This window comes from Tribolium castaneum, chromosome 10 (genome assembly GCF_031307605.1).
Source record: "Tribolium castaneum strain GA2 chromosome 10, icTriCast1.1, whole genome shotgun sequence".
In the NCBI taxonomy this organism is placed as follows: domain Eukaryota; kingdom Metazoa; phylum Arthropoda; class Insecta; order Coleoptera; family Tenebrionidae; genus Tribolium; species Tribolium castaneum.
In genome coordinates, this window is record NC_087403.1 from 7,294,438 (window position 1) to 7,319,627 (window position 25,190).

The following is a 25,190-nucleotide window of genomic DNA, read 5'->3' on the forward strand; positions in this document are numbered from 1 at the left end:
AAATATTGAAAGTTGAATGGGCTTCATATTTTTGTTCTTGACTTATTTAAAAAAAATTGTTTGATAATTAAATATAATAAAATAATTTTATTAAGCAATGTTATAAGTTTTTGTCCTATTGCAACTGTTGAAGATGTTTTTTTATTAAAATGGTTACAAAAAATGCCAATAAAATGAAATGCCCACTGCCCAGTTTGAATTTCCCGTTATAGTTAGTTTTTTTGTCATCATTTAGGTGGCGCCTTGGGTAAGAACGATGGGTAGACGGAGAAAGATTCGCTTGTTCGTCTCTCTTATTCTATGCTTATTCTCTATGTTGTGTGGTTTGATAGTCGCGCGAACACGTCGGAAAATGATGGAGTGGGAACGTTTTGTCAAAAGCCAGTTCATATGTTTGATTTTTTTTTGACGCGTTGTGTAGCTAAAATATCAAATAATATGACATAAACAAACGATATTGTCATGGAGTGTAAGTTATTTATGTTATGGTTGCTGCCCAGTTTCGTGTTCCACTTGTGTATCTGCGTCGATCAAGGTATGCAAGATGAAATGTTTATTTTTGTGTGTGGACGAGCATTTCTTCTTATTTCAGCGTCATTCTACGGTAGCAGTCATATCTCATTGCCATTCCAAGAAGCCAAGAGTTCCACAGATGTGCATTTTCGGTTTCGGACTCTTCTACCCAATGCCTTAATACTCCTAGTGGCAGGCACTACTGACTACTGCATTGTTAGATTAGAAAACGGCAGAATTAAAATTAACATTAACCTAGGAGCCGGCGAATCAGAGCTCCTATCCCAACACAATTTCAAACTAAATGACTTCAAATGGCATGAGGTTACAATCACCAGGAGGGAAGCTAATTTGTCAATGCAAGTTGACAAGGCACCACTTGTACAGTAAGTCTCTCCATTTACTAACAAATCAGCGAATAACATGCAATTTGTCTCAGGAAACAACTTCCTGGACAATTTTTTGAATTAAATATCCACTATGGCCTCTTTATTGGCGGTCATGGGAACTTCTCGGAAATTTTTTTTGGACATCTTGACAATTTTAGAGGATGTTTATCAGAGGTAAATAAAACAAGTAACGCATAAATGAGCTAATTATAACCCTCGTAAATATCCCCGTTTACAAGCCGAAGCTCTTCTCACATTGAAGAAGAAATATAATTTTTTCAAGAAAATGAACCTCGTTTTCCCATCCTGATTGATATAATTACAATCGCACAATTTGTGATTTTTTGCCGTCATTAAATCTGCGTTCAAAGAGGCAATCTAGTCATAAACAAACGCTTTTGATTGTCATCCATTCAGTCAATCAGTAAAATTGTATTCATACGCTGCAAAAGTCATTATAGAGATATAGGAAATAAACAAAATAATAGGTAATCTGTGGACCCTACTGACAAATTGTCAGCCAGAAGGTTCCACTATTTCATACAGAAAATAACATTATGGAAGTGATGTATTTTTAGATTTTAGGTACAAAAACAGAAATTAAGTATTAAAATCTGGTAATTTAGGATATATTTTTTTTGTAATAAACAATTGAGTTTTTGCTAAAAAATCTGCGAAATGTCTGTGTTTGAACACGAAATAATTGCGAGAATCAATCTTTACCAAAAATAAATCGATTCACAATTTGTCCACGATTTTTGAACTCATATGTAAAAGAATACTTGAAATTTTCTTAGAAAACAGCGAAATTCCAGATGATTTGACCGACATTTACAAAATAATCGAAACAACTTATGTTCAGTTTTAATCGCCTTAGGATTGGTCTGTTTTACGGTTGGGAGTGCAATATCCCTCCCATATCCAATGACAAGCGCTTCAATCGTCTTGCAGTTTTTTGTGCACCAGATAAACAAGTAGGAGGTGATTTTGATGTTTTTATTGGTCAATTATTCATTCCTGCGACAAATGAGATACGAGGATTTCGTCCTAGATGACAATAAAATGGTCGATTCTTAGTTTTTGAAATAATTTAATTTTTTGACGAAAAAGTTTCCTAAATCCGTTCTCTACTTATTAAATCTTCTTTGAATGTAAAACCACGTCAACTAATGAACTACGCGTAACAAATGTTCAGTTTCATTGTCATTTTATATGAAGATACCGATTGTTTGTATAAATAAAAAACGATTAAAATTTTATTCATGCATGTCAAGTGGTAAAAAGTTAATTGTGTTAAATAATTGTTTTATTTAAATAGAATAATCCAATTTATGTCCCCTCCAAATTGCAAGTGACTCATTTATTTTGGTTTCTGAAAAAATATTCTTCGCTATTTATAACTTCCTACCCACTCGGAGTTGAGATAACTTAAGAGCAGTGGCGTAAAAACGATTTAGGGTTGAAAACCATTAGAAATTCGATACTTCAGTTGTCACGCCTTTACTCTATTAAAAGATTGGGTGTTAACGCTAAATAATAGCAGAAATAAGCTATTATCGAGACTGCCAAGCAGAAAATAGGTTTTTGTGCGAATCATCACAATTCCTACATTTTGGGTCAAGTGTGTAAAATTTAATAATAAAACATTTCTTCTGAATACAAAATGTATATTGAGTTTTTGAAGTAAAATTTTCATTCGTCTGCACATAAAATAGCTTGTAAACATAATAAAACCTAGTGACCCTAATTCGTTCCGTCGAGTGCTCGAAATGGAATAAATCCTAAATTTGAAAATTTTCCCTTTTAGTTAAGCTATAACGGCGTAATGGTCCTTGAACAAGCAAGGCTTCGTCAACTGCAATCAATTGTTCAACGAATAACTTGGAACTGTGCGAGCGAATTCGAAGCCACATTCGAGCAACCAATTAGTTTTGTAGAAGATGACGCATTCATGTTGCTGTCACGAAATTTTTACTCGAAAGAAATCAAAATCCAATTCGATATTAAGACAAAAACGACTCAAAGTATTTTGTTTTATAACATAGGACGGGGTACAAAATTCGACTTTTTCCTTATCGAAATATGGAAAAGTAATATTCGATGTATAATCAAAAGCGAATCAACAAATACAGAAATTGTAAATAACGAGTACATTGCTGATGGACATTGGCATAAGGTACATGTACATATTAGTCCAACGCTCATCGAAATTAGTGTAGATGGAAAAATGAAAAACGAGAAGAACGGCCACGGACACGGCTTCCAATTAAGCGAAAACGTGTACATCGGTGGCCTGGAAGTGAGCAAACGCTCGCGCGCTATGTCCAAGGGCTGCAAATATTGCGATGCAACCTTTAAAGGCTGCCTGAAACACATTATTATATCTGACGTGAAAGTCGGACTGTCAGATGTCACCGTGAGCGAAGGGTTGCTGTCAGGGTGCGTATGGCACTACCCTTGTGGACAAAACCCGTGCAAAGACGGCAGCGTTTGCGTCCAGAAGGGTCTCGACTCATTCCAGTGCCACTGTCAAGAGGAATTTTGCGTTAAACACAATTTTACTGAAGGATACAAAGTCTTCTCACACAATAGTCTTGCCACAGATTTAGAACTACTCTCAGTTGAACCTTTGAGTGTTCTAGAAGGCCAGAGTGCCATAGTTACCACGAATAATTTATACATGATACTTGATTATCAAAAATTCGGGATCAAAGATTCTGGGATTAATTTTTATATAGTTGAAGGACCGATGCACGGAACTATCGATACGTGGCCTCATGAGAAAAAATCATTTTCACTTGCCGATATTTTAAAAGATAAGGTCCATTACATACATGATGGCTCGGAGTTTTATCAAGATATTGTAGTCCTCGAAGTGGAATTCTCGCCAGATAAATCCTTTATTTTGCCAGGATATTTACAGGGTAGATTTAGATTTAGTTTATCTGCAAATATAGTCCCGGTCAATGATCTTCCGCTATTGAGTGCTTCTGAATCTACAGTTTTACGTATCGTACAGGTAATTTGACGCAAATTTATAGCATGGCATTTTTCGAACGATTGGTTGCTCAAAAATGACGTAACCAATGTCTTAATTTTTGTTTGGAATGTCAATAACATAGATAAATGATCAAAAAATATGATGCGTTTTTTGATCATCTGGTACTGTGACGGAGTCCAATCAATTAGTTATTTTTTAGTGGATTCCTTATCTCGGCACCTAACAACTCTTATAACGCTCTTTTGTTTTAATGCAGCAGACAGGATTGAGTTGCAATTACCCTGACTCAATGCTGGCAATAAGTATGGCTACGATTTAACTTTTTATTTGAGTTTTTTTGTTTAAGATGAATGTGCTGTAATTTCGGCATGAAATGTTTGTAGTTGAAATGGTGAGTAGTGAACCATAACATTTTTTACACCGAATCAAATGTACACTAAACTAATCCGCAATCAATTTTAATTACTAATTAGTAGTTTAGTGTAAATTTATTTTGCATGGACTCACTTTACTCATCGGCGATTATACATGTGATCGGGTCGTACTTCTAGGGCACGAAAAAACCAATAGATTCGGATCTTTTCAAAGTGAAAGATCCAGATAGTCCCCCCGAGCAAATCATTTACAACATAATTAAATCAGACATTGGGCATTTCGAGCACAGGAACAAAGAAGGAACCAAAATCAATTCGTTTAGTCAAAAAGAAATCGAAGAAAAGAAAATTATGTTCGTACATCATAGCAATTCACAAAATGATTCGTTTATTTCGTTGCAAGTCTCAGACGGGATTGAAACAAGCCCCGTGACTAAAATCCGCGTTTCTGTTTCGCCGCAATATTGGCGGTTGGAAAACAACACCGGCTTGATTGTTTTACACCAAACTTCAGCAATAATCACGCCTTTTAATTTGAGCTTTACGTCAAATGTTATGGGGGTGGACCATAAAATCCAATTTCATGTTGTCAAAAAACCGTCTTATGGCGTCATAGAAGTTGAAAAAAATATGAACGTTTGGGAATCATCCGAAATTTTTACCAACATTGATTTGAAACAGCATCGAGTAAGATACAGGCATACGACATCAAAGCCCGAGTTTGACGAATTTCAGGTAAATTATTTCTTGTGTAATTAGAGTTACGTGTGATTTCCTTTTCAGTTCAAACTAACTTTAGATAAATCGTCTGTATACACGTTTCGACTAACTTTTGTTAAATGTTCCTTAACAAATGTGAATACTAAGTCGTTGTTATTTTTGAACGAGACTTGGGAAGCAACTTTGTCATCTGAATATTTGTCCTTTCATACACAACCGATTAAGACATTACCAACTTCGATACACTACGTCATAACGTCACCTCCCCGCTACGGCTATCTTTTTTCTTCGATGTCGAAGTATAAATTACGATCTTGTGACACATTTACCCAAGAAGACATCCAGTCCCAAAATATAAAATACAAGTTCCACCAGAAGCCCTACTCTTATGTTAACGATAGTTTTCAATTTATTGTCTTATCTCCAGGTTGCAAAAATCTGACCCACAATTTTAACATCATTTACAAGCCGCTTGATGAAGTCTCGTTGAAAGTCATCTTCCATTCGAAACCACTAATTGTGGACGAGGGAGCAAGCGAGACGATTGATTTAACACATTTAAATATTAAATCGTCAATTGTGACCGAACTCGTGTTCAACATTACCCAAAAACCCCAATTTGGTGTTTTACAAATAAGTTCGCAAAATGAGCGCAACGATAGCGATTTTTTCACTTCGAAGGAACTCAAGTCGAGACAAGTTTATTATAAACACGACGGATCTGAAACTCGCCACGATGGGTTTCTTTTCAGTGCGCTTTCCTCAAACGAGCAGAACTTCCAATACGTCGGCGAATTTAAAATCGAAATAAATCTCAAAAACGATAACAGTCCTGTCAGGGCGATCGATAAAGTGTTCCATGTCGTTGTCGGTGGAGAACGCATTGTGACAGGGAATGACTTGAAATATTCAGACGCTGACTTAGACACGACACCTGCGCAAATTATTTACACATGTAGGGAATCACCGAATGGGAATTTTTATTACGTCGGGAATCGAACACTTAAAATTAAAGAATTCTCACAGAGTGATATCGACAATAACCGAATTTTATTTCGACACAAAGGGCCCGAATATGCCAAAGTCAGACTATGGGTGACTGATGGCAAGTTTCATGTCAATGGAATATTAGAAGTCCAAGCTTCGGCACCCTTCATCCATGTACACCACAAGAAGAAATTGATTGTGCAACAGAGCAGCTTGGCAGTTGTTACTGAAGAGAGTTTATCCTACGCTACAAATGTTTTTGCCTCCGATATTGATGTCATTTTTGAAGTTACGTCTCAACCGACTTCGGGAAGACTAGTCAATACTAATAATTTAAAGGTAAAAAACTAACCCACTTGTTCACCAATTTTTTGTGTTTTTTTAGTCATTATATAATTTTACTCAAGCCGATGTTGTCTCGGGTCGGGTTAGTTACATCAATGAGGTTTCTAATTCTGACGCAGATGAAATCGAGTTGACAGTTAGGTGTAAAGATGCCGTTAATGTTGCTCAATTGGGTGTTTTGATACTACCGTCCACTTATTGGGAACCACTTGAAATCAAAAGTGTTAATAAGTTAATAGTTGAAGAATCAACTAGTGCAATTATCACCAAAAATATTTTAGAGGTGTCTCTCTTACTCCGTTGTTTTGGAAGTTTTACATTTTTTTTCTAGATATCACAAATAAACGTACCACCTTCCGCAATTTATTACTACATAACGCAACCACCTGAAAACGGTTATATAAGTACAATACCTGATTCAAAACGCTCTGACTACGAACCCAGCAATGTATACTATTTTACTCAGGATTTGATAAATGAGAATCGGATTTTATACATCCAATCAGCTGCGAATCAAACTCGGGATAAAATCGTTTTTAATGTAACAAACGGAATGGTTTGGCAAAACGACGTTACTTTACGAATCGAAATTATCCCCGAACAAATCTATTTAGGGAGTAACAATGTAACAGTAAACGAAGGTGGCGTTACCACGTTATCTACCTCACATCTTTTTATATTGACTGATTATTACAAAAGCAAATCGCAAGTACAGTATTTACAATATGCGATTTTACAAGACGCTCGTCACGGTTGTATCCAAATCGACAAAAGGTGCAATAAATTGAACAAATTCTCTCACAAAAAATTACTCGGGGGCAGCATAAGTTACGCTCACGACGGTTCAGAGAATCTTGTTGATGAAATCAAATTAACTGCAGTTGTTAACCAGAAGAGAAGCAATCCGGTGACACTCAACGTCAATGTGTTACCGGTCAATGACCAAAAACCGAAGCTAGTCAATAATACAGGACTCGTAATGTGGGAAGGTGGCGTAGAAGCAATAACAAACTCAATGTTGGGTGAGTGCATGACAAATAAATTCGTTTATTTTAATAAATAACTTACAGCTGCAATAGACAACGATAAACCAGGTGATACTTTAAAATATCAAGTTATAAACAGTTGGTGGGGCAGCCTGGCGCTTAAGTCAGACTTGGCAAATTCAGTCAATCATTTCACCCAAGAACTCATCAACCTAGGAATGATCGTGTTTAAAAACCAAGGTTTGTTTTATTATTTTTTTTTTGAAATGTGACTGATTTGAGTGGTTCCAGATGGACGCGAGGCAAAATTTACGTTTAATATAAGTGATGGATTACACACAACTGAACAATATACATTTCACATAAAAACAAAACCGGTTCAGTTACAAATGCACTGTAGGTCGCTCCACATTTTCCCATTACAACGAAAATACATCACGTCGTCACATCTGCTCACAACAATCTCAGACCCGACTCGAGTTGTTACATACGATGTTGTCACACCTCCAACCCTCGGCCGTCTCATGATGGAATCGGCGGAAACGCCAGGGATTTACAAAGTCGTCTCAACTTTCACCCAACATGACTTGAACGACAGCAAAGTGTTCTACGAGCACACGCACCAATTTTCCGATTTGTACGCCAACGATTCGTTCGTTTTTAACGTCAAGGCCCATCTCGCGCGCAGTTTGCACAACCAGACTTTGAAAATCGACATATCCGTTTCTTCCGGTGGTTTGGACGCTTATGTGACCATTCCGAAGATCACGGTTAATGAAGGGGGGATTACCACCGTTCCGCTGAATTTATCCCGAGTGATTACCTTCCTTGAGAACCATGCCGGGATTCGTTCGCCGATTATTCACGCTTCGGCTAGTGTTCCCCAACATGGGGTGATCTTCCTCCAGCATAATCACAACATCAGCACCTTCACGCAACAGCAGTTGGAGTCGGGTCAGGTGTATTACGAACATGACCATTCGGACTCACTTGGGGATAATATCCACTTTTCTTTGTATCTGATTCCCGGTTATGTCATTTTGTGTAATATAACAGTGCCTATTAGTATTAATCCGATTAATGACCAACCGTTTAATTTGGTTACACCGGCCCCAAGTTTGACAGTGGTGCAAGGAGAGAACCATACGATCACTAGAACGGAACTGGCGACTGAAGACGCGGATACTCCGCCCTCGAAGATCAAGTATGATATAATTTCTGGGCCGCATCAAGGGAGATTAGTGTTGTTGCCGGATAGAGTTCCTGTGACTTATTTCACTCAAGCCGATATTGATAATAAATTGTTGGTTTATATACACAATAGTTCGGTTTTGGTCGATTCGTTTCATTTTCGAGTTTGGGATGAATCGTTCCGGCCTGAATTTAAGTTGTTTAATATAATCGTCTTGCCGATACAGATAAATATCTCAGCGGGATTACCTGTGTATTTGCAGCAAGGCTCAGATGTTATGTTCCTATCTGAAAAACAGTTTTTTATTGAAACGAATGCAAATCAATATAAAATTCGGTATACGGTGAAGCGTGAGCCGAAACGTGGGGTGCTCTACGTCCAGGATGCGCCCTCTCTGGTGTTCACCCAAAATGACTTAAAAAATGACTACGTTATGTACTTACAAACTGACATGACCGCCGCTAATGACACATTTAAAGTCATCGGCGAGATTATTTCCGGCAATACTTCAGTAGGAAACGAAGTTGATGTAACAATAAAAGTACAGCCATTGATGCAGATACGAAACTTCACAGTCATAACTGGGGAGTACAACCGACTTACATTAAGTGTTCTTGATGCTACACCTTTAGCGAAATTAACCAATAGCAATCCTCGATATACTGTCATACATTTACCGACTTGTATCCAAGTGAAAAAAGTAATAAGAAGTTCAGGCGAAAAGCGCCATGTTTTAAATACAGTGATAACGTCGTTTAGTCATGACGAAGTACAAAGTGGTTTAATATATTTATATGTGAAAAATATCGAACTACCTTGGAACGGCCTACAGGAACGTTTAATTTTCCTACTCGCCGCTAGTATTTTCCAACCAGCGGTTGGTGAATTAAAGTTAGACATTAAGTCGTCGATTAGTAATGAAATCCACTCGACTTTAGCTGGGCCCAGTGACCCAGCCGGGCATGAAGGCGGCTTGCATTTTGCGAGTCCTAACATGACCCGAGACTATTTCCTCATTGGTACGTGTAAAATCAATCGCTACGAGAGGCTCAGTTTAAATTTGACTGTTTCAGTGAGTATGGTTGCTGGTGTGATTATACTCGGAGTTGCTGTAATCGTTGTCATTAAATGTCGCTCGTTAGAAGCTGAAGAATTGAAGAAAGAAGAAGAGTGTTTGCAACCTATACCCCTACCGAGACCTCCTGACCGGTTATTGGCGTCACCTTCGCCCCTAAAGCAGCACCATTTAGATGGATTCACCCCACCGCTACCCACAGCACTGCCACAGTGTAAAGTAACTCCACTCAGTAGAAGTGAGCTTGAATCGCATGCGTGTTACCCCTACGGTGTGGATGAGCAACATTCAGATGACTGGAGTAGTTGCGAAGCATCAGACCCAACGTGTCCCTCTAAAAACATTATGCTGCGTAGGAACCAGTATTGGGTTTAACATTTTAACCCGACTTTTCATAACCTATCAGTGTATAGGTCTGTGGTGTATTTATACAAAAATTACGAAACATTTTTTACGGAACTTTTATTTTATTTCTTACTTACGGATTCACTAGATAGAGTTTTTGTTATTATTTTTATATACAATATAGGCTTAGAGTGAACCAATTGCATTGTTTCATTGCTACGGTATTGTAGGTAGGTACAGGTACTCATTTTTACTTTTTGCTATGTTTGAATAAATATTATCTTATTTTGAATGTCATTCTTTGCCCACCCAATTCTAAAAACATTTTCAAAAAAAAGATTTATTCAATTATAAATTAATATGTTACAAGTGGAATGTATAAAGTAAAATTAAACGCACTGCACATCATTCAAATCAATTCCATTAAAGGCCAATGTATCACAAGACTATTTTGAGCTTGCCAAACCGATGGTTCGACTCGACTTTGGCAACTCAAAATCGTATGTTTTATCGTAGTTATCACAGCAGTTCAATGGCGGCCTCACCCGCACCCCGAACGTTGTAAGTCTTTTTTCAGGTAGCTGACAAAGCATCAAAGTAAGTAACTGATACTGAAACAAAAAACATTGGTCATTGGTCAACAAACAACAAAACTAGATACCTCGTCTGAATATTGTTCAGTAAAATCTTTGGGAAACTTATTATCCCTGATGTTGGTCATAGTTTGTATTCTTTCCATATCCGTGGAGAAATATACCAACAGTTCGAAAAATATTAATCCCAACGAATAAATGTCAACCTTGTAATTATATTTCTGGCCGTTTAATTGTTCGGGGCTCATATACAAGCGCGTTCCTACTTCTTTCGTGTGCCCTTTTAGTGATCTCAAGCCACTTGAAGTGTCGTGAGATTCCTCTTCGTCTTTCACCAAACCAAAATCACCCACTTTGATTTGACCATCCAAGGAAAAAAATATATTGCTAGGCTTCAAGTCACGATGAATTAGGCCATGCATGTGCACGTACTCAACAGCCGACACGATTTGTTTAAATATTTGTAACACGTCGGCAAAGGGGCGCTCTTTATTCTCCACCAACCATTCTTTCAAACTCTGCCTTTGGCAAAGCTGCATTTGAATGTAAAGAAAAGTTGGTGGATCTTTCGGAGGAATTTCATTTAAGCTGTGATACCGCCTGCTAGGCCGTCGCCAATTAACCCCCGAAGTGTGGGATTCCTCATAGGACACTGTATCAGTTCTAGCAGTTGTGTCGTTCTTAGTATCAGTACTGTTGTGAAATACAATAAACGAATCGTTACTCCTAGTTTCATTAATCGCATAACTGTAATTACTAGAGAACGGGTCGTCGTCGATTTTTATATCAACAGTCTTGTTTTTTGAGATCGAAGCTGTAGTGTGATTAGTTGTTTCCGCTGTAAATTCACCAGTTTCCCTAAAGAAGTAATCAGAAATTTTGAACAAAGCAGAGGTATTTTTACACACTTTATCCAATCATTATCGTGCTGTTCTTGCCAACCTGGCGGGGGCTGCTCCACCCAGGAATTAAAATACCTGACAATATTGTGGTGCTCTAACTTTGCCAAAGCCTTGACTTCTCTCATGACTGCTTCGCGTTTGTTTTTTCTAAAACATTTATTGTTTAAATGTGAACCGGCAGTAAAACCACCATACTCATTAGGTAACACAATTCGCTTGATAGCGTAATGACATTCGTCAATTTTTTGTTTCACTTCAAAAACGACTCCAAAACCGCCCTTTCCTAAACATCTCATCGTATCAAAATCATTCAAATAACGCGAAGTGAAGAAACCATCAGACGACTCAGATGTACGGTCAGACGAAGAGTCTTTCTGGGGTATTTCTACAGGACGTTCCACGAAAATCACTTGTTTAGGGTGCTGGCGGCGGCTAAATGACCGAAACATTAGATTGAAAAGAAGCGAAAATGTTAACAACGTGACGAGCATTTCTTTCCTACAATATTACAATTCCATGAAAAGAAACAATGCCAGTGAAACTGTTACCACCACATTGAAAATAACCATCGAAGACTATCAGTTTTTGATTGAAAATTCAAGGCCGGGAATTTTAACGTATTATTGTTTTCACAAATCGCACTATTTTTTTGTTTTATTGCTTTATCGCTGTACAGGAAATATCCGTGACCTGTAAGATTTGTATCAGATGGCTATAAGTCGTCTCAAAAAATTACCATTGACATATTCGGAGCTGTACAGAACCGAAATCGCTGTTGAATCATCCTCGGTTAAAAACCCTGACGCTGAAATAGGTTTCCAAGGTATTTTCCCCAAAGTCCTCGGTGGTGCAACAGCTGTGACCGCTTGCAACTTACTTTGCAAAGCGAACGATTCATGGATGTACAACTGACAATTAAAACAAATAAAAATGTTTAAAAGCTTACGTAAGTATGCAAAATTTTAATTCGTTTGGACAACAAAGCAAAATTAACACCAACCTGCTTCTTATGCATCCCGAGATATATGGCTGGTGAAATTTGAGTGTCAGTTGTTTCCTTGTCATTTCTGACTTGAAACAAGTCTATTTCGGACATTTTATGGCCGTTCCATCTCCATACACGCACTATAGGTGATGGGAACCGGTACTCCCAAGTCGTTTTAACGTCATTTTGAAAATTTGAGGCAAATAATAGACCTTCAGGTATGATGGCGGTTATGTTCCAGTTGAAAAGGTTCTGGTTTGCGTCAGCACAACTGATATGTGTTGACTTGATGTTGTGTTGGCCCACACTGAAGTTCCATTTTTCGTGTCCTGACTGTGACTCTACTGCCCTAACAATCTGCGTACTTCTCTCCAAAAGTAAAATATCCTCAACTTCGGGCCCACTGTTTGTGGTATTTATACAGTGTAAAGTGGAACAAGTGTAAAATACTTTGCCAGTTCTGAATCCTATACCGTATGTTCTAACTTCAAGCCCGCCAGCTATAACCAAATCATCGGAATATTTGAATGAGGATCGTAATAAAGACTCAGCCGATATTGAAATTGGATCAATACTGGCACCATCAAACCTGTATAATGAGCCAGTTAAAGAGGGAATTATCCTAATCCACTTTCCACTATTTGTTAGCTAGAACTTCGCATTAGAATCTTACGCAGATTACTCTTTACCTACCTCAAGGTTATGAATGTTTGACACCAGTAAAGGTCCGGGATCAGTATCAACTTGCCATTTTAAACTCCCTTCTGAAGATAGGGCCGAAAATTTTCCGTCAATGGTACTTACCAAAACTAAGCTAAAATATTTGTTTACCATGTGCTTCAAATCTACCAAGTGGAACTTACCCTGGCACAAAACTATCGAGACAGTTTGGAAGCTGCTCATACTCCCCTTGAGCTTGAATTAAAACCAGCAAGAAAAAAGCAATTGCTGATTTGATAAGAAGCATTTTAAACATAGAAATATGTCCATCTCTAAACACTGTTATGAAAACATGTTACACATCACAGTCATGCTCGTCAAGTGATGTAACACATTAAACTCAACAACTTAATTAAAATTAACGTAAAACGCAACAAAATTCGTGTTTGATTCAAAGTTAAATAATTAAAGTAATGTTATTTACTATCAACAACTGTGTACATGTCACTCAGATGTCACTGTTGTTTTTTGATGACACGATATGGTGTGACTCCCAAGGTCATCATAATCACAGAGCTCATAAAACTATAGATTGCCAAACCAGGCCCCACTAAAAAATTTTTGTTTGTTCAGTGATGACGAGTATAGTAAAAGATACTTTTAATAACAGTTTTTTGAGCCATTTAGTTCAAATTTTAACAGTAGCATTCACTTCTAACAGAAATTCTCTTGTTTGTGAATGGTGGTCTGATCAGAAAAGAGCGCCAAATTTTTTAAATGTTGTTCAAAGTATATAGTGAATGCAGCTATTTTTAAAATTCCTTTTTAAAACAACAAAATCGTAGGAATGTTATGTTAGACGCCTGCTGATAAAAAATTGTGACATTATTCTTGATAATACTTTATCTTCTTTTTCTAGAGATGGCGCAAAGCGTTTTACTTTGCGATCCAAATTTTCTAGAAGAAACATTTGCATTATCCACTTTTATCACTTTGGTATTTAAAGACGTCATACTCGTTTATAAATGTGTTTATTTACTTATCAAAACAATATTTTGTTACTTTATTACAATTTTATTCAGGTAAACGGGAAGTGCTTTCCTTGAATATAAAATTGAGCGTTTTTTGGTAAATTAATCACAATGTCAAAAACTCGGGTCAAAAACAAAATTTCATGTCAGATATTAAAAAATACCTTACTATGTTACGTAGGTATGTAGAATGTTAGCTAAAATCAACACCAGTTGTACTGAGTTATAATTTATATTCGGCGCGGTAAAATTATTAAAATTTACAATTATTTTAATCATTTCTTTGTCAATACTTTAATCTAGACAACCAGCAATTCATTTGCTAAAAAATGGACAAAAGTGCTCGCTTGTGATTCGTCACGTTCGTGTTTACATTTGAATGTATTGCGTTTTGATTGGTAGAATTCTTTGTCCTACTTGTTATTTGACTAATCAACGGACTGGGATAATCTAAGGTTTAAGGCGTGGCTTGTAATTATTCTACTTCATTGATGGAGTCAAATATGGATGAAAAAGCGCGGAAAACGAAATGAGAATTAAGCTTTACTATATACGGGTAGAACATTGATTAGGAGATTAACCAAGTTTAAGTTATTTATATGCTAGGCCTGGGACACTAATTCTTGTTACACACGCACGGGGAATAAATAAAACATGTGTCGCAAAAACTGCACTAAATTGGATGAAATGGGAAACTGTGTAACTCCCAATTTCCCAACGTGGTTCTGGAGATAAGCTAATAGTAATTAAAAATTAAAATACGTTTTAATAAGCAAATCTTCCAAATGTAGTATGTTCTAAAAAACTTGTTTTTTGTTGTTGTTAATCTCTGGTGTAATGTCGTATAGGGTGGTAAAATATTGTCGTAATTGAAAATTCGCTCGTGAAAAAATATTTAACGACATGGTTCGCATTAATGATTAATAAAAGTGTCAAGCGGAGTAGGGCGTCTAAAGGACGCAGGCGTCGGTGTTCCAGAGTCTGTCCGGTGTGAGTCCAGGCGTCGGCGTCGTCGTAGATGTCGTAACCACAAAATTGCGTTGGGCGATAATAATGTCCGGTGATAAAAGTCGCGATGTGATGTCTTAGTGGCCGCCACAATGCGGAGCAGCAGCTCGGAACTGCTCCTGGACCAGCAAGAGGAGCTCCGTAAACGAAAAATAAAGGAACTAGCGGCGGCCAAAAAGGCCAACAAGCAGGTCGGAGGTCGATCATGTCGCGAGCAGGCCCTGTTCTACTCCACCAGCCTCTTGGCGGTGATGGCCATGTCGGCGGGCTCTTCCCTGTTGTTCCTGGTGCCGCTGTACGTCGACCCCGCCATCTCCACCCTCGCCTCCAACTTCGTCACCGAGCCGGTGACCTGCGTGACCACCCGGCGCGAGGACCTCACCGGCCTGGCCAACTGCTCCTGGAGCTCCTGCCGCGAGGGCTGCACCAGTGACGCATATCACTGCACCCATATCTACGTCAGCTACAACGACTCGGAGGCACACAACCAGACCGACGACGCGGTCCTGCTCGTCAACATCAAGGGCTGCGGGTATCCGCCGACCGTCCTCTGCGTCAACTTCACAGAGGCCTACGGCAACGAGGGGACCGTCTTTCCCTGCTACCATTCGCGCGAGAACCGCACCGTCGTCTTGACGCACTACGAGAGAGATGAACAGGTGGCGATTATTATCCATTATTTTGCAGTGCCCTTTGTGATTACGCTGGCCACCTCCGTGGCTCTCTGTGTTATGCATTGCGACTGCCGGTGTCATCCAACGACTCATCACAAACGCGCCAGACGACCACGAATTCACGACTTGAGCGACGGCTCCATTAGCATAGGGGTTGACTTGAGACATAACACCAGTTATCACTCGGACCTGGTGGCATTTAGGCCTACGTAATTTTTTACCCATCAGTTTATCGTCAGGGGAGAGTCGACAGTATCTCAGAGCAGCATATCGGAGACATTTCCGACACATTTGCCAGCTATACTCAAATACAAACCAAATGCATTCAAGTCTACTCTTTTATCATCTTCAACAAGACTAATATTGACTACTCTCCCCTAAGACTATTATTACATCTTTGCGTTTTCCCTCATTACTCATCTATCATCCCTAATCAAAAATGTACGGGCTATCGAATGTTTCTTCACATCGACGTCAGTTACCACAAATATATCTATACATCTGCCTAACATGCAAAATTATATAAACATTGTTTGTGTTAGACTATGCTTTCAAATACACTCCTTTATATAGTCAACTGTAAATTTTAATTAAACTATTTTTATAAAAAACACAGATACCTACAATAAGTACCTTTACTATAATTTTTGTAGTACCTAACTGAAAGTGTGTGACTTTTGTTATCAAGAAAATGTATTAGATGCTACCTACAGGTTTGAAGTTAATTTTGTATTAAATTTTATATAAAAGTATATTTATTAATAATGAACGTATTTCATTTCCTCCGAAATCCGAAACAGCGCTAGTACTGAAAACGTCAGCCTTAATTGAAGTACGGGTGAATAATTGTTTTAAATGGACTTCGAGAACATTTACCCATTCGACGAAATTAATCAATAAAGAAGGATTGCCAACTAGCAGTGCTCGGTCGTAATTTACGACCTTGAACACTTGTAATTAAAGCCATTTCGACAAAATGGGAACAGAACGGATAGAATTCTTTAAAAACATAAACAGGGGGTGCCACCAACACCAAAAAGTGTTTGCATAAAGTCTAATGGCCAGTTTGGCACAAAATCGATAGACAACCACCCCCTACTCCTGTCAGGAGCGTACGTTATTGAGACGAGATGAAGTGTCTCTTATCGTTCTCCCGGGATGAGTGGAGTCGAATTTATGAAATAAAAGTCCATTTAGTGTGAACCTGTTTTATTCATGTATAACATTCAGTAATTATATATTCTTAGGCAAAATGGAAACATCACATTAGAGTATATGTTTGTGTTATTCTGGAAGTACAATAGGAAAATACAATACTGGCCTCCATTAATGGAAAAGTATTATCTAGTAAGATTAAAAACAATTTATATGACTAGCACAAACACTGACAAGCCTGTTCTCATCCAGCTGATAAATATGCAATAATATATTTATATTTAATAAACATGAATATGGTAACTTAATTAAAATATGAGGTTCTACACTGAGCATTTATTGCAATTTTTTATGATTAAGTATACTGAACTTTTCAAGTTATTTTCAGTCTCATTTTGACTACGATTTGAACCCAGTGTAGGTCTTGCACAAATGGACATAAAATTGTTAAATATATTACACTGAAAGCTATAGTACGTCAAACCCTTGCACCACAACTGTACCTAACTAACCATATGACACCACTGTATTTGTGTATAGCTTTCCCGGTAACGTGATTAGAAAAACGAACTAATGTGAATGTTTCATAAAATAAAAAATTAAGTAAAAAATAAAATAACATAGATACTTAATTACTGTCCATAACAAATAATGTAAAACGGCAACATGTTCATATAATAATATTGATTACTTCATATAAAAATATAATTAGATTTAGCAACATTATTATGTACATCTTTGGTTTTATACTTTACTTTCTGGTCCTGCAGCGACGTGGTAAAACGAACTTACAATATTAGCAACAAAGAGGGCACATATATGTCCGTAATTTTTTTGATACCATTCCGGTGTTTTTCCCCTAAAAAATAAAATTAGTAAACGCATCAAAAACCGTGTCCGGTATTTACATTGAGTCAACACGGGACAAATGCAATAATTTCGAGCGTCCAGAGCCGCAAGGTTCAATGAGGTACCGGGAAGCCAACACAATGCCCCTGACAGTATTGGGAATGGGGACAGCATCCTGATGCTCAACCGAAGTCTCAATAACCAAGCAACTGTCTTTCGGGAGATCGGTCCTCCACGTCCGCACAACGCAATATTCCTCATTCGGCAGCGGCACGATTTTGCGGCGGACGTATTGGAACACTTCGCAGTTTTTGTCAATTTGCGACACTATCTTAGCCGAGTGTAACTCAGGGTCCCACAAATGCCTCTCGCGTATAATCCTGTGTAAGACCTCAAGGGGGGGCGCTTCAACCTCTGCGGAAACTTTCCAAAGGCGGAGCGGGTGGCCATCGGCCACTTTTTTGTACGATACTTCGACTCTCGGATTATGGCCCGAAACAACAATCCAACCCCTATTTCGCTCTTTAACTTCTCGCAAAAGCGCCATCTGACACTCCTGAAGATACTCCCTCCAACCGCCTATGTTTTTCCCCAGTTCGGATAATTTCACCGCTTTGCTTTCCCTGAACTCACTTGTTTTGCACTGGTTTACGAATTCTTTTGGCACCTTGAATAGTGCATTGTAATTCTTGAGGAAATACAACAAGCAATCGTGGCCTGCTCTAGTCTCCGCGAGTTCTTTCGGATGAGGGGAGCCAAAGTTTTGCTTAAAAGAACTCTGGGAGTAATGAAAGAGCGAAGGGGCGAAACATAGAGCGAGATTGCTTTCATTCATCTGATTTGTAGTGGCATGTTCGGCGATTTGTAATAAGAAATGTAAAAGAAACTGGAGGACTTCGACATGTTCGTCTGGCATTAATAAAATAGCACAGAGTACTGACTCACGGCGCAAATAGGGCGGAACGTCTACAAATTCATTTATTATTACAACAAATCGTTCGTTTGTCTGAAATTGTCAACATACATTGAAAAATTAAAATAAATGTTTCGGATAGTTTGTTAGTGAGAAGCGTTTCCGGTAGTTCCCGAAAGTATTGCTTAATCATATCGGCAACATCGTACGATTGTTGGTCATTGTAATTTAGTATTTCGGTAGTAGCATCGACCATATTTCTTAATATTTGTATACGTGACTTGACGCCCGATTTACGAAAGAGTCCCACATGGTCGGCCGCGTTCTGATGTAGCCACTGAAGCGCCTCTTCAATATTTCGAGGAATCGACTGACCTGTTCTTTGAAGCATGATAGTGAGAGGTACGCCAAAAATTGACCTGTCTGTGATAAATAATTCATTCAAATCTGGTAGGAAACAGAAACACTGATCAGTTATCACCTTTATACGCGGGAGTTTTCATTTTGCGGATAAATTTCGGTAAATCCCAGTTCCAGCCCGTTCTATGCGACGGACAATGCTTTTCCATGTGTGCCGTAAGTTTCAAAAGCGCTAACTTCCGGAGGACTTGTAATTGTGTACATGAGAGACTGAACATAGAAGGACCACCGTTTTCCAAATTGACTGTTTTTTGAGGAGATTGTTCTTCTTCTTGTGGCAAAGCGTGCCATAAAACTCTGATAGAATTTTAAGATCAAACGGACTTCCGCGCTAGAAATACACTACCTGTCATCTGATGAAATCTGTGAGGTCAACCATGAATCTGTGTTATCGAATGACTTGGTCCTTTGATTGCGCTTCGGAGTACATTCGGAATCTGAGACGTGATTCAGTTCGCATGTTTTTAGGTCAGCCAATTGGTGGGTGAGTGAGTCGAGTCTGTCGAGTTGTGGTGAACCGCCTTCGCTGAAGATAGTGCCATCTCTCCTCCTCCGTCTGAATTTTGTCGAACCGGCCCTCCTTAACTTATCTCGCGGACTCTCGGTATATTGCTCAAAAACATCGTCTTTTTCTTGCGAGTTCTTCTCCGGCTCAGGTTGGTTCTTGCACGCCCGCGACCACCTTCGTATGTCCGTCTGGTACGTCCAGTTGTCGCTGAGGGCGCAACATTCGTCTTCCGATTCATCGGTGTTGTGGGCGATCCTCTGCTGGTGCAAATGCACACAGCTATTGAGAATTTGCAATCGCCGGAAGAGCGAATGCAAAACGTCAGGTTCTAAAAGAGGATGATCTTGCGCAACAGTTGAAAGGTCGATGGGAAACTGGAGATCTATAATTTTAGAATTTAGAGGAGTACCAGACAATGGGTGAAAGAAGACTACCTTCGTACATCTGGGCATACTGGGGAAACCCCGTCGCTCGCAACCATTTGCATGCTTCCGCAGCTTCAATTTCTGGAAAAGAAGGGCGTTATTTGAGAAGTGGTGCTGAGGGACCGGAGGCAAACAGTCAAGCAGCCAAGCAACAAACCTGCGATTTTGTGGTTTCGCATCTGCCTCCATAGCTGCTCGGCCTTGCGCACCGGCCAGTTGTCATTTACTTTAACACTGAGACTACGGAAGAACTTGTATTCTTTGATACGGATGGACATATTGCATGTACTCACCAGCCAGGTGTCGGTCCGACTGTGATCGGGATTGTTTGCTCACCTGAGAATACAGAATCATTTATGCATGACTACTCATGTGGATAATAAGCTCAAAGGCGCGCGTACGCATGATTACAACTAACTAACCTTGATGGGCACCTTCTTCAAAACAGGTGCTGAAGAAGACTTCGTACTTAGGATCTGATGCCAATTCGGTTTGTAGCTCCAAGTGGACAGTTGTCCCTTGCCATCAGCAGACGACGCTGAATGGGAGTCGTCATCGATCAGATCGTTGTCGGACATACAAGTTAAGCAAGGAGATGATGAACACTCGGACGCCCATGTTAAATTCGTCGAAGTTGGCGAGAGCGAAGGAGATGTTTGCGTTGCCACATTTGTATGACTGTAATCACCAATAGCAATCTAAAACCAGCAATATACCAAAAGCTTTCCTTCTCTTCAACGACTCACAGAACCTAGCAATGAATCTTGATTAACAGTTTTTTTCTCTTCGCCATAGCGGTTACATAAATCACTGTCTTTATTTAGAATAGATAAATTTTCAACATTAGAATTGAGGTAATCGGTGTTACTGTTGACTATATTATTGACACTGGTATAATTGACCTCATTTCCAGTTTGCTTTTCCGAATACCTTGACAACAATTCGGACAAATCTGACTTTATGGTCGCGTTAAATTGGAAAAGAAAAGGGTCCAGCTCGTAGTCCGTTTTATTCTCGTTTTTAATAATATCCTCCTCGGGAACTGGATTTTTTGCAGGCTCATGTGTTCCATTTTCAAAAACTTGGGTTATTTCGTTCTAAAAATTAAAAAAAAATATTTATTTACGTAACTTGGCTACTAACAAAAATCAGTTTTAATCAATAAAAAAAACTACGAAATAAGTAAATGTTAAAAAAAATTACGAAACCAAATAGAAATTAATCAAAAAGTCATAGATAGCCGTTTATAGGTTGGGTCCTATAATTTTTAAATTATTGCCAATTGAATGCAAAAAAATGCTAATTTCATGTGGGTGTAATTTGGCTACAACTCTTCGTTACGTCATTCTAAATGGATACAAAAGTTTGTGGACATGTAAAATTTTATTAATACGTTTCTGAATGAAGCTACATATATTTCATTATTTTTCATTCATCGATGTGGTAGGTGACTCATTTACATTTCAATGTTTATTACTATAGTAGATTTTTAGACCACATTTCGTTATTTAAAATAGTCGTAAATTAGTAATTAAAGTACTACAATAAACAAAAAAACGGAGTATTTCATATTGTAGCTCAGCGCTGTTAGTCTTATTCTTTTTTAAGCTTGTATGGGACAAAGCTGGATTAAACAGGGAGTTTCAACTAAATAGCACTTTTGTGTATTTTCATTCTGCACAAGCTACGAATCTAACAAAAATTAAAAAAAGGACATCAGAAACGAAACAACGACGTTGTGAGTGACAGAACATTAATAAATTCCCATACTCCCTTGGCTAATCCGCACTGACCGGAGGCCGTATTACCTTGCGAGCTCTAGAGGATCTCCAGGAGTATATTTAAGAGGAAGTGGCCATCCCTGGTCAGTAGAATATTTCTAAGGGCCAAACACAATGCACGTTTCGATAAAATGGCTACTTGTACTAACTCTAACGGGCGTACACGTGATTAAAACTCAGTGTTTTAAGCAAAGTTCTAATTGTAATTTTTCAGGCTGAAGAGCCAAGAAAACGAAACGACCGCTTCTCGTTCGAGGAGCCGTTCATCCTGGAGCAAAACGATGACGACGTGTCGTGTTCAATTGGCAATTGTGTGAAACGGGCGTCAGGACAAGAGGAATTTGGTCCGTTTTGGGCTAATCGAGGTAAAAAGGACCCAACTTATACCAGGAGTAAATTGTTTGCTGAAGAACCGCACTGGATTTTGGTGCGTCGAGATGATAACGATATAAATGACAATGAACCGTTTTATGTAACACGAGGCAAAAAAAATTCGGACGAGGAACGGAAATTGTTTTGGAAAAATTTGATCAAGAAACGAAGCTTCGTTCAGGGGTTGGGGGACCTACAGTATTTTACCAATGGAATAAAGCACGATCGAAATGAAAAAAATGTTGATTTTCCATAGACGAACAATTAGTGTAAAGTAGTTTTATCGAACATCTTAATTGTAATGCATATTAAATAAATGATATCACGTTGAAACGTATCTTGAGTAACATCCACCCACTGAGACATTTCGTTCCGAGAGAATGTTAATTGATGACACATTTACTAAACTTAAGCTAATTAAAAGGGTATGTAGTAAACAAATAGTGCACACATTTTTAAGAAAATTAAGTACTTACTTTAGCACGTTCCAAATAGAGCTCTAGCTCTTGATACGGATCATATAAGCTCATCTCCCTCTTTCCTCACCACAGTAAAAGAACCTTCTGAGACATGGTCTCTACCTGGAACAAATTAAATGATTGCAATAATGACACAATGCAATTGTATGCGCTAAGAGTTAAAAATTATGCTTATGCTAATAACTAACAGAAATATAAATGCATCGTCAAAAATATCACCTACAACCACTCACTCTAAGTAAACCCAATTAGCGTAATAGGCTCTCACTCTTTCTAAATAAAAACGCCGGATAATAAATATCTACAAAGTCAGAGGTGCTATTTTTTGTGTATATTACGCTTTGCTATTTTAGACCCATGACATAATTTAGCACCTTTTCCAACAGGTTTCAAAATGAATTAGAAATCGACCTTTTTTATAATCAAACATTTACAATTTTGACGTCAGGTCAATTAGACAAATAAAAGAAAATATTTATTCAAAAGAGGAACTCACATATTTCAATGCTATGTAAAGTCAATGTCATACAAAAAACGTGACATTCGAAATGAGATTGGAAAGTCCAAGTACTTGCCACAAGCTACAACAAAATTTTTGCCACATTTTTAACATTTAATTGATCTCACAACAGATAATTGTATAACATTATGTACACGTACTTGGTATATCAATGTCAAGGATTCGAATGTTACAACAGTGTAATCAATATTATTAACACTTAATTGTTTAATTTGCTTCGATTTATTTTTATTGGAAATAGGCCGGAAATTGTGAAGTTTACAATATCACGCCGAGTCAAAACAAATTATTTGTAATCTTATAAAAGCGATTTTCTATGTTGTTTGTTATTGCAATTATTGTCAATTACATTACAAATGTGGCATCCCGATGCGATTACCAAAAATTATTGTTATGAAATAAAGCTTCTTATAATAACACATAAAAGACGGCTTTCGGTATAAACTTTTCCCATATTTAATCTTTAAAAGAAAATATTAAAAAATAATCCCAAAATGCGCACAACATATAAGGGTATTATCAAAATGCAACACACAGGCACGTATTGCGATAATTTATCGATTTGCACTCCCGACTATCCACTAGGTAAATACTTGACGATTTGGTAATAAAATGTACGTAGCAATATGTTTCCGGTTTGAGTTCTGATAAGAAAACCAATAATGCAATTTGAAATATGTTTTCCAAAACCATTTCCGTTTAAACATCAGGAAACTATTTCATTTAATTAAAAACCGTGTAGTAGGGACATTTTTGTGTTGTGGATTCATCAAACAATTAACGCAAAATAATTTTGATTTTCCCCTTCAATCAACGGTTTCTAAGATAAGGCGATTCAAAATGACATTTGACGACGATATCCTTCAGGATGTTTTTATTTGCCAAGAAATTTTACGAGCACCTAATGAAATATTTACATTAATTATTTACTCAAGCCTCGCATACTACAGTGACTACATGTATAATTTATTTTTAATTTGTTTTGTTCACGTATTCAGTGTTTTTTGTGTGTTAGTCAAGTCATCATACATAGAAGAATAAAATATGCGGTTTCGAGTTAGAAGAAAAATGATGTTAACCTCGAGTAGCTTATCAGAAAAGCGATTATATTATTATGTATTTACTTCATATTTAAAGTTTTATAAGCAACCAATATAATATTAATTTCAAAAAATGTAGAAACAACCAGTAGGCATACATCTAGCTACATGAACCGTTGTTATCTAAAATACATAATTGTGTAACAACGGTTCAGGAACAAGTTATAAAAGCGAAATGAGCCAATCTCGCGGTACATCACCTAGAGTACCCACAAATGATCAATGCGAACCGTTGGCGAGCTGCATGTGCGTACTTACTAAGTGTCTTGGAGTTTGTGGGTTTCACAGATTTGTAAATTTTGGCACTTGGTACTTGGCACTGGTAAAAACACGAGCATTCTGAGTCAGTGCAGCCACAAACCGCATTCCCATCAAGCTAAACGTAGTGCTGTTACGCACCAACCGAATTCGTCACCGACCAAACTCTGTATTATCTTCGACTAACTGACTAAACAAACAAGTGACGTACCACCAGCAGACAACCGCACAACTAACAATAAAAACACAGAATACAAAAGTGGCAACTGGCAAAGTGGGCAAAGTTGAATGTTGAAGTGGGAGGCTGGGAAGGGAAACAGGATGGAAATATTTGAAGTGAAATATATAGAATAAGAACAGTGGTGGGCCACGACTGCCACAGGAGATGCAGCATGTACACCACCTGTTCCCTAAAAACAACGCTCAAGCACTTTGACTTTCATGTTACAACACACATGAAACATCTTTGACAATTTCATAATAATATATCACTTAAGACATGAAGTGAAAGTCGACTTAACCAGCACCAGCGGGCACATTCATTCAACACTGAAAACTTATTTAGTTATTTTAGTATTCCCATCAACCTCCCAGCCACAATGAATGAATTTATTCCAGCTGCATATTCTA

At 38.0% G+C, this 25,190-nt stretch overlaps 4 protein-coding genes across 7 annotated transcripts; 2 read left to right on the top strand and 2 right to left on the bottom strand.

Moving 5' to 3' along the window:
* The first annotated feature begins 292 nt into the window (after positions 1-292).
* kon (kon-tiki) lies at positions 293-10,219 on the top strand. 3 transcript variants are annotated; one of them, XM_008202471.3, is made up of 11 exons: positions 293-535; positions 593-899; positions 953-1,076; positions 2,710-3,921; positions 4,455-5,012; positions 5,061-6,323; positions 6,370-6,612; positions 6,661-7,351; positions 7,400-7,555; positions 7,607-9,526; positions 9,581-10,219. In XM_008202471.3, the coding sequence occupies exons 1-11, from the start codon at positions 463-465 to the stop codon at positions 9,955-9,957; spliced, it is 6,924 nt and encodes a 2,307-aa protein (XP_008200693.2). In that variant the 5' UTR covers positions 293-462; the 3' UTR covers positions 9,958-10,219. The 3 variants fall into 3 exon arrangements, with proteins under 3 accessions (XP_008200693.2, XP_008200695.2, XP_008200694.2); XM_008202473.3 differs by lacking the exons at positions 293-535; positions 593-899; positions 953-1,076 and adding an exon at positions 4,250-4,294 and having other exon boundaries at positions 3,781-3,921; XM_008202472.3 differs by lacking the exons at positions 293-535; positions 593-899; positions 953-1,076; positions 2,710-3,921 and adding an exon at positions 3,928-4,294.
* Positions 10,220-10,251: 32 nt separating this feature from the next.
* LOC658258 (eukaryotic translation initiation factor 2-alpha kinase) lies at positions 10,252-13,612 on the bottom strand. Its single transcript, XM_064359521.1, has 9 exons — positions 13,271-13,612; positions 13,101-13,221; positions 12,423-13,055; positions 12,159-12,330; positions 11,971-12,112; positions 11,618-11,920; positions 11,429-11,569; positions 10,589-11,378; positions 10,252-10,538 (listed from the first exon to the last, which is right to left on the bottom strand). The coding sequence occupies exons 1-9, from the start codon at positions 13,381-13,383 to the stop codon at positions 10,374-10,376; spliced, it is 2,580 nt and encodes an 859-aa protein (XP_064215591.1). The 5' UTR covers positions 13,384-13,612; the 3' UTR covers positions 10,252-10,373.
* A 1,310-nt stretch (positions 13,613-14,922) lies between these two features.
* On the top strand, positions 14,923-16,545 carry Teh1 (tipE homolog 1). The gene has a single exon (XM_964728.4). It carries the CDS (start codon positions 15,199-15,201, stop codon positions 15,991-15,993), a length of 795 nt encoding a protein of 264 aa, XP_969821.1. The 5' UTR covers positions 14,923-15,198; the 3' UTR covers positions 15,994-16,545.
* A 427-nt stretch (positions 16,546-16,972) lies between these two features.
* On the bottom strand, positions 16,973-25,086 carry cv-c (crossveinless c). 2 transcript variants are annotated; one of them, XM_008202477.3, is made up of 11 exons: positions 24,561-25,086; positions 22,680-22,784; positions 20,797-21,147; positions 20,473-20,748; positions 20,344-20,386; positions 20,060-20,131; positions 19,464-20,007; positions 19,179-19,414; positions 18,809-19,120; positions 17,844-18,750; positions 16,973-17,794 (listed from the first exon to the last, which is right to left on the bottom strand). In XM_008202477.3, exons 2-11 carry the CDS (start codon positions 22,731-22,733, stop codon positions 17,680-17,682), a joined length of 2,910 nt encoding a protein of 969 aa, XP_008200699.2. In that variant the 5' UTR covers positions 22,734-22,784; positions 24,561-25,086; the 3' UTR covers positions 16,973-17,679. The 2 variants fall into 2 exon arrangements, with proteins under 2 accessions (XP_008200699.2, XP_064215442.1); XM_064359372.1 differs by lacking the exons at positions 20,797-21,147; positions 22,680-22,784; positions 24,561-25,086 and adding an exon at positions 20,208-20,290 and having other exon boundaries at positions 20,473-20,565.
* Between the last annotated feature and the right edge of the window lie 104 nt (positions 25,087-25,190).

Excerpts from the sequence above, each read along its gene's own strand:
- LOC658258 (XM_064359521.1), bottom strand. The coding sequence starts at position 13,383 with ATGTTTAAAATGCTTCTTATCAAATCAGCAATTGCTTTTTTCTTGCTG. Across the intron at positions 11,379-11,428 it reads CACGATAATGATTGGATAAA|GGAAACTGGTGAATTTACAG; the intron begins GTGTGTAAAAAT and ends TTACTTCTTTAG. Across the intron at positions 10,539-10,588 it reads CTGAACAATATTCAGACGAG|TATCAGTTACTTACTTTGAT; the intron begins GTATCTAGTTTT and ends TTTTTGTTTCAG.
- kon (XM_008202471.3), top strand. The coding sequence starts at position 463 with ATGGAGTGTAAGTTATTTATGTTATGGTTGCTGCCCAGTTTCGTGTTC. Across the intron at positions 1,077-2,709 it reads TTAGAGGATGTTTATCAGAG|TTAAGCTATAACGGCGTAAT; the intron begins GTAAATAAAACA and ends TTTCCCTTTTAG. Across the intron at positions 7,556-7,606 it reads GATCGTGTTTAAAAACCAAG|ATGGACGCGAGGCAAAATTT; the intron begins GTTTGTTTTATT and ends GAGTGGTTCCAG.
- cv-c (XM_008202477.3), bottom strand. The coding sequence starts at position 22,733 with ATGAGCTTATATGATCCGTATCAAGAGCTAGAGCTCTATTTGGAACGT. Across the intron at positions 20,387-20,472 it reads TGAAGAAGGTGCCCATCAAG|GTGAGCAAACAATCCCGATC; the intron begins GTTAGTTAGTTG and ends CTGTATTCTCAG. Across the intron at positions 18,751-18,808 it reads ATTTATTTTAATTTTTCAAT|ACGTTCCGCCCTATTTGCGC; the intron begins GTATGTTGACAA and ends ATGAATTTGTAG.
- Teh1 (XM_964728.4), top strand. The coding sequence starts at position 15,199 with ATGCGGAGCAGCAGCTCGGAACTGCTCCTGGACCAGCAAGAGGAGCTC.